Source organism: Glycine soja, chromosome 7, assembly GCF_004193775.1.
Source record: "Glycine soja cultivar W05 chromosome 7, ASM419377v2, whole genome shotgun sequence".
In the NCBI taxonomy this organism is placed as follows: domain Eukaryota; kingdom Viridiplantae; phylum Streptophyta; class Magnoliopsida; order Fabales; family Fabaceae; genus Glycine; species Glycine soja.
Window position 1 is genome coordinate 619,330 of NC_041008.1, and position 14,099 is coordinate 633,428.

Sequence of the window (14,099 nt, forward strand, 5' to 3'; positions counted from 1 at the left end):
GGAAATAACTAAGTTACTTTGTGCGTATTTGGATTAACTTTCAATTATATTAAAATCAATTTCAAAACTACGTTTGGAGGCTAAAACAGCAAATAGTTATTTCAACTTTTTCAATTCTAATTTTCCAACCATACTATTTGTCTTCAACGTAGAAAATTTGAATTGATTTTAACAAAAGCGAAGCCAAATCAAATAGGTCAACCTAATAGGTTTGCCACCGACTTTTACTGCAAGAACACTTGTACCTTTTAAATTTTAATTATCTCATGGTATTAGACACATGTTTTAATTGAGAATGATTCTAAAAAGGAAGGGAATAAATTGACTCTTTCCGGTGCTCTGAACGTTCAAAAAGATTAATTTCTTTAGTATACTTTGGCACTAATAAATTACGTCAACTTCAGCAATAGAAGAATAATTTTAATATATTACTTCTCTAAAGCATACATTCTAAATGATGAAAACAGCGCAGGAGCATGACACTGAATAGTGAAAGAACAGTGAGCGAATAATTAACAATAGTATCCAAACAAACATATATAGAAAGACAAGGTGATCAATAGAATAAATACGGCACTTGTCCTTGTGAAATGTCTGAGGCCTGTCTCTTATTAGACCTCAAGAAGATTTTGTTAAAAGTCTATTAAGCTAAGAAAGGTTTGGCTTTAAAGTTAGAGTATAATAGTGTCAATCAATCAAAAATCATCTTAATACAAACTATAAGATAATTATTTAAAAAAATAACAAACTTAATATATATATATATAACACCAAATGATCTTCTCTAAAAAAATATTTTAATTAAATGATAATATAAAAAAAATCTTTACAATATGAATGCATATACTAGTATTTATTTTTAAAGTGATTCAAACATTTTTTTACTAAAAATTAATTCAAACATATTTTATGCATAACAAGTAAGTTTATTTAAGCAGAAGATAATAATAATAGTATATTACATTTTTATTCTAATATTTTGAAATGATATATTTATTGACCTATTTAAAAAGTTTAAAACAGTTAGCCTATATACTTAAATGTAAGTTTTTTTTTTTACTTTTTTAGGATTTTTTAACTATTTAATATACTTAAATTATTATATAAAGTAAGGTTTTACATAAGTAAAGGTGTTTACGAGTCAGTTAGATTCACTTCAGGGGAGAAAAAAAATCTGAACTCATCATAGCTCGGGCTGGTGATTTAATTTTCCATGTTCATCAAATTTGTTGTAATCAATGAATATTTTTATACATATATGTTTAAGTCAGATCAAAATTTTAAAATAAGAAAGAAGTAAATGACAAATTTAGTTCTTAAAATTGTCATCTGTTGTGATTTTAATTCAAAGTTAATAAAATTAAAAATGTCTTGAAACAGCAATCCATTACTATTTTAGTCCAAAATTACATATACCATGTGACTTAAATTAGTTTGTTAGTTTTATTATAATATCAGTGGGAAAAATTTGATCCATAACCTCTCCTTTCTTTCTCTCCAACTTCAAGTCAATCTTATAAGTCTGATATGACTTAAATGATAAAATTAACATATAATATATGATAAGTGAATTATCACATTGTCATCCGCATATAAGATCTTAATTGAATCATTCATTTTTTATAAAAGGAATTGAGTCGTTCATATACTTGAATAGAATTAGAATCAAGTTCTAAAAAAATATCATATCAAATTTAAATAAATTGAACTCCAAATTAAATCAATTCTTAATAAGTGATATTAGACCAAGTTGGACTAACTCATTTCTACTTCTCCCGAACCTATTGTAATATTATCACCCTTGTTATAGCAAAGGTCTTCAAGAACTGAATAAGGACACGTAAAAAAGTACATGGCTTACACTCGGATTTGGTATATATGTCACAGAACACAATTAAAAAGAAAAAAAATTGGGCGGTGGAAGACACGAAGAAGAAAAAAATGGGATGCATAAATTAAAAATTGACTAGTTGAGTTTATTAAAGTACATTTTTTTTATCAGAAGATTATTGGAGCACAATGATTAGCCGACCCAGTAATTTTTTAGCAGTATGATTGATGGAATCCCTAAACAGAACGTAAAAGCATAATTTTCTCCCTTTGCTTTCCATCTATCATAATGAGATGCTCTACTGCTGCTAAACAAAGTTGCTGGCTATCAGATTCTTCTTCTAGTTCCCATTACCCTACTATTGTTATGACTTATGAGTATTTGTAGTGAAATCTAATTTGAATTCTCTTGATTATTGTTCATGCATTTGTTTTAGTTTTCTTATTAGTTCTTATTTAAAGTTTTATTATACTACTATTTAGACGAAATAACTAAAACTAATTATCATTATTAATAATTACACATTGCAAAATATTAGCTGTATCAATATTATAAATGTCAGCTAGGTTGTAACCTCAAATCAAAGACAATAAAGTAATAAAGAAACGTGCTTGTTACCATTACTATTTAAAATGTGTTTGTACATAGGTTTACATGACATCCTAGGTAACTGGCATGGTTATATATATATATATATATATATATATATATATATATATATATATATATATATATATATATATATATATATATATATATAATGTGTTGGCACAAGATGATTTTCTAATAAAAGAATCAATTCTTCTTAAAAAACCCTTTTTTTAAGTTTTTAGTTTTTCATGTGTTATTTCAGCTTTTTTTTAATTAGAAATTTATAAAACTTAGGGAGTTTTTTACTTACACTTTTATTTTTTATTTTCATTTTTTGTTGTCACTTTTTAATTACAAAATTGAATCATTGTTTTCAGTCTATTTCCTATTTTTAAATTGTACATTTATATTGAAAACGGCTTTTTTTTGTTTAAATATAGAGAGTTTTTATGGTATCTCCAATAATTTGAGAGTAAAAGATTTTTTTTAAAAAGTATTGAAAGTAATTAAAAATATTTTAGATTCATACTTCTAAAGTTATTTTTAATCATATTTTTTAATTTTAAAAAGTTACAATTTTAAAAATTTTAAAAATAATAATCAAGAATTAATTTAAAAAACAATAATAATTAATAAGAATATAACATATAATTTATTAGTTAAAAATTTAATGATATCAAAACCTCTAAATTATTTAGGACACCGCAGAAACTCACTTTAATATATTGTTTTCTCTCTTTTTACTCTCTTTTCTCTTAATTTTTTTAAAATCATCAAATCAACTTTATATTTTTCTAAAATACGTGGGATTAGGATCTGCTTGCCTCATTATCTCGATCTACTCCACGAATGTAACAGTCACAGACAAAAGTGACGACAAAACAGTATACTTCTCTTTCTTTCAAGGGCAGATCGATGCAGACACTGATGTGTGTATAAAAGATGTCGCATGAATTAGAGTCATGGCAAGCCAATTGTGTTTTTTTCAAAACTTAAAGAATTAAGTTGAATATTTTAAAAATAGAGTATTGAATGATTTAAATTAGAAAAATCAAAACTAGAATAAATTTGATTTGACAATTATATTATTTGTAAGAGTCTAGATTGCATTTGCCAATGTAACAGTGATCATGTCAACTCGTATAAATTTCTAAAGGAAAAGTTTCACATACAAATGTTCTATTTAAGGACCAATGACTTGTTGATTAAAACTTATAACGCTCTCTTTTTAATTTATTTGGTGGAGATATCTCTTAAAAGATTAATAAGTTCTAGATTTTATAATTAAAAAATATAAAGCAGAAGAAAACTTCTGAAGTAATAATCATTTTCTGCAATTGTACAATTGACAAAATATAAAAATAACATTTTTATTAGAAATAATGTTTATCTAAAAATATAAATAATTTTAATATTAAAATATGTTTGATGCCTTTTAAGTTAAGGGTGATGTGAACCTAACGAAACCATCTTCAAATCACTATACGTATATGCAATTATTTTCAGTTGAGTAACACAACAAAATTCAATGCTTACCTTTTCAGAAAGCTATGATTCAAATTTCAAGATGTTAACTATTTTCAGTTGAGACACATTAAAAAAATCTAAAAAAATAATCCTGGGGTGATATTATTATGATAAGACTTGTGTTGTCGGTACATGAGAAAGCTAATAATTGATATATATATATATATATATATATATATATATATATATATATATATATATATATATATTATTTTATTTTTCATTTATTTCTTATTTACACACATCTTAAAATTAAAGAAATTATATTTTTGTTATCTAGTTTTAAAAGTTTAATTTAAATACACTTTTAGTATAAGTATTTGCATACCATATCAATTAATTACAAATTAATCAACTTACATATAATTTTGAAAGTACGTATGTATTACAAAAATTATTTTTTTACGTTATAAATCTATTTGTTAACAAATTTAAAGGTAGAACAATAAGTAGTGTTAGGAGGGAATGAGAAGTGATAATCGGTCCCTTCCAATATACAACCTAAGGCTGCATTTGTAGCACGCCGAAAATAATAGATTTGTGTTAAAATTGAAATAGCTATTTTATCTTTTAAGTCATTTTAAAATCTTATTTATTGTTATTTTCTTATGCAAATTATTTATCAATTTGAAATTTGAAATAATAATTGATTAAATCCAACTTGTAAGTAACAATTTTTCAAACCAAATTCCAAACATGAAACCCCAGTTTGTTTTTTTTTTTCACCAAATATTTATATTATTTATATTTTCGGTACTAGCAAAAAATATAATAATATTTCACCTAGGAAATTAATTAATTATTTGATCATATTAAATTCTCTAATTTAATTGATCATCAAATATTAAAATAATTTTCTTAACAGATATTAGATCACTCGTTAATGTTCGAATAACATGAAGTAATGTTACTTTCAACAACCATTAGAAAAATAGTATAATAATTCCTTTCATCTTTACTGTTTTGGGTTGACCGGCTCTAGAGTATGATATCACTGGTAAACTTTTATTTTTTTTTAGTTAACTTATAATGACTTAAAAAATTCATTTCTTCTTTCATCTAATTTTCCTAGTCAGTATAAAATTTTGTTCATAAAGCTCAAACTCATTACCAAGAGTTGATGGATTCTTTCTTGATTAATCATTAATTCTATTAGTGTTTAATGATATCCAATGTACATTCAACAAGTGCTTTAAAGCATTAGGTGTCTAGAATCAAAACATAACAAATAACTTGTTAATTACTATGACAGTCTCAGGTAAAAGAAAACTATTAAATCTCTTTTTGAAAATTTTCTATTGACGTTCATTAATCTTTATCCAATAAAAATCATTACATATATATTGATCTATCTGAATTATCGATGTCTTGTTCACAATAATCCTATAATAAAAAATAATTTAGATTAAAATTATAAATGACTTATTTCTCATTATCATGATAACAAATATCTAATTTTAATCAAGGACTTATCAATTTAATAATTTAATAAAAGAATAAATATAATAATTAAATAAATAATAATTTTTTACTAAAATTGATCACAAGATAAGTTAGATCTTAGACATACATATTTATCTCATATATATATATATATATATATATATATATATATATATATATATATATATATATATATATATATATATATATATACACACACACTCACTCACACACGAAGCTAGTCACATGTAATATATGGGTTGAAGTTGTACACCAAACCATTATGTTAGGAAAGAAAAACTTTGAAGAGTGTTAACTCGTTGGCAAGTGTCTTATGCCTAGGATGTATGATTTTATGATTTTTCTTTACCAAGTCAGGTGATTTTATCCTACCCACATCTATTCATTTACTTGTCCCTGATTCCTCACGATGACAAATCTATTTTATTTATCTATCTCCCAAATTCCTTTGAAAAGATTCAACAAATAAAATGCATGAAGTATAAATTTTAGATGTTCGCAAAAATTCATGGGCATAAAATTATCATTCTATGTCTAGCAATGACTTTCTTATGAAATCCTTTCTTTTTGTTCTATTAGAAGTTATCCTCTTTCGAGCATCTAACCCCCAAAACTAATGCATGCATATTTTCTTTTAAATCATATTTAGAAGTTATCCTCTTTCAAGCATCTAACCCCTAAAAGAATGAAAAGACGAATAATGCATGAAAGATAAACAGAAAAGATAATATGATAGAAAACACTTGATATTGCATTGATAAATAGTGAAGAGTACATCATACATCGTTTTGGTTTTTAGGCCTGTCAGGCCCTAACTAAGGGTTTAGTCACTCATGGCCATGAGGACTTTACAATGAGAAGGGGTGAAATAAAGAAAGGGAGGATTTCCCCCATTTGAGATACTCAGGCTTAAAATATATTCATTGTAGAGCTCTGAGTCTCTGAGGTTGAGGGGGTGGTGTTTTCCCCTTAGCCTGACTCTCTATTTAATTATAGTTGTTGAAGTGGGCTTTGGGTCTTTGTAGGCTCGTTTAGCACGTCCTTCCTCGCTTAGCGCACACTGGATTGCATGCTTAGCGAGCTCCTCTTGCTTAACGCGTTCAGTTTCTATTGTGTCCGCTTAGCGCCTATTGCCCGCTTAGCACAAGTGCTGAATCTCGTGCTTAATGTCCTTGCTTAGTGCCTGTGTCTTCAGTCCCGCTCAACGCAAGCTGCACGCTGAGCGAGGCATCTGAGCTGGGTCTTGTTACAGATTTATTCTTTTCTTTGTTATTCCTCCACTTTTTGCTTTTAGTATCTCCATTTTTTATATCTGCAGTCAAGATTTAACAAAACATTAATTCTTTAACACTTAAGCGCAAATAACTGTTAAATAATTATTTTTAAAGATAATTTTATTTTATTTTTTATTATCAAAGTACAATTATTTAGCACTTATCAAAGAGTCATTTCTCAAAGTTATCAAATGCTAATATTGACCTAAACAAAAGGAGAAAATCATGGTTTATCTTTTTAGTCATCACAACAATACGACCATTAATTTTATTTTACAGCCAGATAAATTTCCATTGTGGGACTGTTGTATACAATTTAAAAGTTTTCATAAGGTGATCAACTGTGTAAAATGATGAGAAAGGAGAGGGTACGTAATCTAATGTTGATAGATTAGTTAAAATATTGAAGTTCTTTAATTCAAATAATAGTAGATACACTTGTTATTTTCTCAGTTTATAGATTTACTCACTTTAGAGAATTAAGGATAAATATTTACCATATTAGGATTCTTCGTAATTAAAAACAAAACAAGAAAACATGAGGGGAATATATATCAGTTTGTTTAGTATATAATTTATTTATTTTATCTTTGATCGGAATATTTCAAATTTTCAATACATCGACTCTCTTTAGACAGGTGGTACTGAAGTAAAAAAAAATGTGAGAATTTTAAATCAAAATTAACTATATTTATCCATAAAATTAGGCACTAATGCTGAGATTTTACCGGATGTACAAAACCTTGGTGCATGTACCCCCTCTTTTTGCAAAGGAAATCAGACTTTATACATGAAGTTACTCTGGAAAAGGTACGGAAGAGCACGCTTTTGCGGTAGTAAAGATAAAATAATTAGCAAATTGTGTTAGGCCCTTGACCACTCTATGTCTTCGACTTAACTCCACCTTTAATTAATTAGGAACGATTTTCATGTGAGATCTTTTGAAAATACGTACATGCATGGAGACTTTCAATAAAAGAGACATATTTCTCGTAGTTAGCACCTCATCATTTTTGTTCTTTCTTAAAGCTATATGTCTTTATGTTACCTTTAATTAGCTTACTACAGTCAAACAACATTAAATTAACCTGAAAGAAATGATTTGACGAATTCCAGTAGTTGGAAAAGTGATCCATATCAAATCATTTACTCTTCCAAATCAAATAACGTATCTGGCCAATTATGTATGCAACTAAAATTTACTCAAATCTCAACCTTTCATTAGTTATTAATATGAGAAACAGATTTAGACGTTACATGATCATATTTTTATTATAAATTGTTATATGTATATATATATATATAATAATAATGATTATCTTAAAAATTATATTATTCATAATTTATAATTAGATAACAATATTTCATCAAATTTATTTTATACCGTCATACATTAAGTCCATTAATGTACTGTACCTAAAGAGAGAATATATATGACGTACAAATGGTCTAAATTTTAACTGCAAAGAAAATCCTGCTACTAACGCAGGAGATGCTCATGATCCCTTCCAAACACAATCTCATCGGTTAAAACCACACACTTTTTTTTTATTCTAATTGTTACCATTTTCAAAGGACAAAATTGGCAAGCTAAACCATCAGCAAAATATATCAAGTTTCACCAATATTTATGTTTAAAAAGCTTTGTTCGTCTGCACATAATATATGTCCAATTAAGGTGGGACCTGCCACCACATAGGGTCCTACCACCTGCATGTGTGACACGTGTACACCCCATTAGTCCAGTGAGCAATGAAGGATCCTTTATAAGACATACAACTCTTGCAGGGTGACACAGCAGCTTTTAGCTCTATTCCACAAAACCTTAACTGGGCCACCATATGTTACACCCTCCACATTAAATTCACCACCTCAGTGTACACTCACTTCTGCTTCTGCATCATATCATCCATTTCTCTGTGCTAAGTTTGCATTCTTTTCATTGCTATTTAATGCAACCTCTTTGTGAGTTCGGGCTAAAAGCTAGAAACTAGAGCTAGTTTTCCTTTGTCCTCATTATCTCACCTTTTCTTTTCACAAATAACATAAAAACTGATATTGTTGTTGTGTCCATTGGATGTATTAGTACTTTGAGACTAAAAATTCAGATAGGGAGAGAAAGAAAGAAAGAGATGGGGCATCACTCTTGCTGCAACAAGCAGAAGGTCAAAAGAGGGCTATGGTCACCTGAAGAAGATGAAAAACTCATCAACTACATCACAACTTATGGACATGGTTGCTGGAGCTCTGTCCCAAAACTTGCAGGTATATATATACATATATAATTAACAAGTCTACCCTACTATTAATATTTTTTTCAGCACCCTTTTGTTTCTCAGTTTATTCATTAAGTAGGTCTTACAACTTTGAGTTTCTTATTAATTATGTGTTCATTTCATGATGTGTGCCTAGGCCTTCAGAGGTGTGGAAAGAGTTGCAGATTAAGATGGATAAATTATCTAAGACCTGATTTGAAACGTGGAAGTTTCTCTCCTGAAGAAGCAGCCCTCATTATTGAACTCCACAGCATTTTAGGGAACAGGTATAACCATTGCTAGTCACATTCCCCTTCTTTTTCTACTTTTCTTTTTTGTTCTATTCATGTGCATCATCATCATCAACATTATTATCAAAAGTTTGCTTTATCTACTTTTTTCTCAACAAGAGTAAACTTTTTTGGTACAGGTGGGCTCAGATAGCCAAGCACCTACCTGGAAGAACAGATAATGAGGTGAAAAACTTTTGGAATTCAAGCATAAAGAAGAAACTGCTTTCTCATGATGTTATTCCTTCTTTAGCCACATTTTCTGATTTTCACAGCCCCGGCAATATTGGTTCCATGGAAAGTTTATTCCCTTTTACTGCAAACCCTAATGTGATCCTAAACTTTCATCATCACACAGACCAGCTCTACCTTCCCACCACACCATCTTCAATCCCACAAGGTTTTGATCATATTAATAATGATGTTAAGTTAGACATTAACAATTACAATGCCAACAATTTCCTTCATATTCAGAATATTCCAACACCAGAAATAGTACTACCATCTTCCAATGATCCATCCTCTTATAATGACACATGGTCATTGGATTGTGTGGCTCTGCATCTCAATCCAAATCAAGAAAATCAAATTACCAAAAGTGATGATACCACTTTACATTATGTTGTTGACAAATTCATCAACCCCATGGTATTGCAGCAATATGAAGGTCCATTAGTAGAACCAATTGTCCCAAAAGTCAGTAAGAGCATTGAGGATTATGTTTGTAGCATCCCATACTCATCTACTTCCCAGGAACAACATGAGGCTACTACAACAAAATTTCAGTGTTATCCAGAAGATCTAACTGTGGCAGCAAATCAATTAGAGTACGTTGATGCCTTCATGTCATCGTTGCCTTCTTCAACAACTTCATCATCAGCATCAAGCAACCAAATAGTTTCAAACCTTATTATTCCTTCAGGATGGGAGCCTTGAAAGTTGGTACTATTTATCAATATAGATATAAATTTAATTTTATCTATTTATAGTACATTTGATTTAACGGGGGGAATCTCTTTAATGATCAATGAGCTCAATTATTTCCATGCATTAATTATTTCTTGAACTTTTGCACAAAAGGTGTAGATTTTTTCTTGTTGGTAAACCTGAACCTTGCTAGTTCAGGCGCACTTCTATTAAGCGATGCTTGCTGAAGTTCCATAAATATGTCTAGGTTTTTTTCACATATTTGTCACCTAATACTATATATATGAATTATTGATGCAGAGCTACATATTTCTGGTTGTGTACTTTAACTCATTAATTGTTCTATTGCTTCCTCTCACTCTCTTTCTCCCTTTGTGTGTGAACATTAATAATGGATGAAGATGTCGAACAAAGACAAAAGACGTACACATCATGGTCAACTAGATCGAGGACAAAGTGTCCTTAAGTGTGACCTAGGTAGGAGTCCATGTATCATGCATATACTTTTACTTTATGGAATGATAACTATCTTACAATCAAAGATAAACATTTGTTAATAAAGATTCCTCGACGTTGATTGGTATAAAACTATGCACTTATAAAGTTAAGAGTTATATACCAACAAAATGGTATCTGTAGTTGCAACTCCATATCTAAACTAAGAATCGAATTCCAAACTTTGATTAAGAAATTTAAGACTTATACCAACAATTTTTTATTTTGTCCTTTGTCTCAATACACCAAAACTCTCGTATCTTAAATTTGAATTTGGGATTATCTTAACTTTAAAAATTAACTTAAAAGTTAAATACTGTCTCTTATTTATGTGATCTATTTTACTCCGGTCGTTAGTCAATATGAAATTTCCAACATTACTTATAATAAACTTTTTTTTTATATTCTTTAGGCTTAACTTAACTTAATGTTTTCTTAAAAGCAGATTAACTTAATGTGAAAATATAAATCCTTTTGTAACCTAAAAGAGGTCAAAAGCATAGATTAATTCTAAACGTTGTAATAGCTATAATTGAAAAAAAAAACATTTTTTATGAAATAATATATAGTATATTATATTTATGATTATATATATAAATGTTATAAGATTTATTTATACATCTATATAATAAGTAAACTATGGCCTTAGCCTTCCTTTTTCTTTGTCAATAAGCTTAGCTTTCTTAATTAATATGTTTCTTAAAAAATGTTTAATTCTTTTTTTTTTAAGAAAGCACAACAGTTATTTTTTATGGAAGAAAAATCAACTAAAATTAAATAGAATTATGAATGATAAAAATTTTCCTTCAAATATTTAACATAATTAAATAATATGGACTCGGAATTTAAACTCATAGATTTAATTTGATCAACAAAATTTTAAATTAATAATATGAAACTATCTTAAAAGTCTTATCAAGATCTAAATAGCTGGTCTTTTTTAGCTGATGGAGATCACAGTAAATGAGTAAATAAGCTATCTTGTTCTCTTTATTTTGCATTGAAGTGAACACTCATACTCATTTTTTAGAAATACTAGTAACACACTTTCAATCACATTATTTTTAAGAAATATTAAAAATACATTATTTTTAACACTTTTTTTTATGATCGGTTGGTTTTTGTTTTATAAATTACAAAATTGTATAGTTTCATTTCTTATTTAATGAACTCCACTTGTCACTTTATAATTTTTAATCAATAAAAAAAATTATATAATAAGTGTGTTTTTTTCTTGGAAAGCATGTTAGAATGTGTACTATCACGTGTTTTTCTTTTTTCAATTGAATTTCTTCCTACTCGGTTTCTTGCAGTAAACTATTAAGCCATTATTATGGACAAGTTATAGTACACGTCCGTGTATACACGTTAGAAAGATTATGTATGCAAATGTAGAGCTCAAATGTTCCATTTTCTAAAAAATAACAATGTGTTGCTTCTACTTTGTTACCCTTTGAGGCGATCTAAACAGAAAAATAAATATAGCTTTGATAGACAATTTGCATGAAAGTGATTTGATTTACAATTTGCATGATGATTTACATGTTATATTTGGGTTGCTGAACTTGTACGATACGACCATTACATTATTAAAAATGCCTCGAGCAAGATCAATTAAACCATTAGTTTCTTGGGTTTGTCATAAACGCTAGATTGAGTGAGATAATGTCGGGGATATTTCAAAATTCGGAAGATTGGAAGAGTTCAAGATTCCAATGATCTTTTCGTGTGTTTGATAAATTTTAAATTCTAAGAATTTTAAATATTTTAAATGAAATTTTTTTATTTTCAAAATTTTGTATTTGAATAAAAAAAATTAAAATTTTGAGGGTGAAAGAAAATAAATACATATAAAGGAGAATATATGATTGATGTGTTTCAAAAGAGAAGAAGATTGATACGGCATGGAAAATCGCAGGGAACCCCAAAAACGACAGAGTTGTACACTGCCACACCCACCAAAACTTTTTGAAAGGTTCTTCTATTAAAAAAAAATTAATTTCTCACCGAAAATTAAAATTCTATATTTTTAGTTATTTAAAATTCTTTTTTAAAATTCTAAAAATTTAAATTTTTCAGAAAAAAAATCTAAACAATGAATTTTATATTAAAGAAATTTAAATTATTTGATAAATTATTTTTTTCAATTCAAATTTTTTATCTAAACACACTTTTTAAAATTAGTCACCTTTTGTGTTTTGTCTTCTTGTGGGTTCTATATACTAATTGTTACGGGTGTTTGGTTGACATATAACTTTTTTAGTCCGAAAAATATTATTTTTAGGAATAAAATATGAAAATATTATTTTTGAATATTTAATAAAAAAATTAGTTAATTATAAAATCAGTTGAAAATATTTTTTATATTTTTAGGAATAATTAAAATATATGTTTGGTTAATTTTTTTACAATATATATCATAGTTACTAAAATATTTTTTTTTCATAAAACAAACAATTTTATTATAAGATCAACTCTTATTTTTAACTCTAAACGATTTGTTACTTAGAAAAAAATTGTATTTTTACTAATTTTATAAATAAGAATACACATATTTCATATATGAATAGGAGTTTGAAGAAGGGGGGAGTCCTCGACCCACACTAGATAGAAGATGATTTTTTTAATCACATCCTTTGGACTCCTAGAATATGGAGTTCTTGCGGCTTTCTATTTTATTGTATTGAAAGACTCAATGAATTGAGATTTTCCTATTGGATCACGTCATTTCGGGGCAAGCGGATCATTTATGATGAAGAGGATGAGCTTCAAGACAATGATTAGAAAATTATATCCCTTCAACAATTTCTGTAGAAAGAGGAGAATTGGAGGAAAAATAAAAAATTATTGTACATAAATTCATGAAATTGATTAGTTCATGAACAAAAATTTTAAAAGTGACAAAAATTAGATAACTTAATTGAAGAGATTATTAATAAGAGGAGAATGTGGTAGTGAATAAGAAAAAAATATGTGTATTTTTTTCCTCACAACTTTTTTTTTTGGTCCCTTAAGAATAAATATTTTCTAACTTCGTTGAAATTAAATATTGACGGAAAGTAAAATTATTATTTAGTAAGATAAAAATATATCCAAAATCAATTATTTTATAAGGTGATAACAAATATAAAATTATTTTTCTCTTGTATGTATTCGAGACTAAAAATATCTATCCGTGAAACAAAGGTCGACCTCAAATACTTTTTTTTTTTTTTACTTAGTATGTCCTTTATTAAAGAAACAATATTATGCAGAAGAAAGTACGGCAAAATTTGGAAGAGGGTGATTATGCTTGCCTTCTCGTGGTTCTATCTTTTTAATTAAACTCCGTTCCTAATTAGACGTTAAAAAATAACTTGGAAAGAAATGAAACTAACTAATTTATTATCTATTATTATTATTATATTATATAAAAAAATATTTTTTAACTTAAGCAAATAACACT

The 14,099-nt window shown here is 27.5% G+C and overlaps 1 protein-coding gene across 1 annotated transcript; it reads left to right on the top strand.

Moving 5' to 3' along the window:
* The first annotated feature begins 8,500 nt into the window (after positions 1–8,500).
* Positions 8,501–10,468, top strand: LOC114419195 (transcription factor MYB24). Its single transcript, XM_028384844.1, has 3 exons — positions 8,501–8,952; positions 9,100–9,229; positions 9,373–10,468. The coding sequence occupies exons 1-3, from the start codon at positions 8,820–8,822 to the stop codon at positions 10,166–10,168; spliced, it is 1,059 nt and encodes a 352-aa protein (XP_028240645.1). The 5' UTR covers positions 8,501–8,819; the 3' UTR covers positions 10,169–10,468.
* The last annotated feature ends 3,631 nt before the right edge of the window (positions 10,469–14,099 follow it).

Excerpts from the sequence above, each read along its gene's own strand:
- LOC114419195 (XM_028384844.1), top strand. The coding sequence starts at position 8,820 with ATGGGGCATCACTCTTGCTGCAACAAGCAGAAGGTCAAAAGAGGGCTA. Across the intron at positions 8,953-9,099 it reads CTCTGTCCCAAAACTTGCAG|GCCTTCAGAGGTGTGGAAAG; the intron begins GTATATATATAC and ends ATGTGTGCCTAG. Across the intron at positions 9,230-9,372 it reads CACAGCATTTTAGGGAACAG|GTGGGCTCAGATAGCCAAGC; the intron begins GTATAACCATTG and ends TTTTTGGTACAG.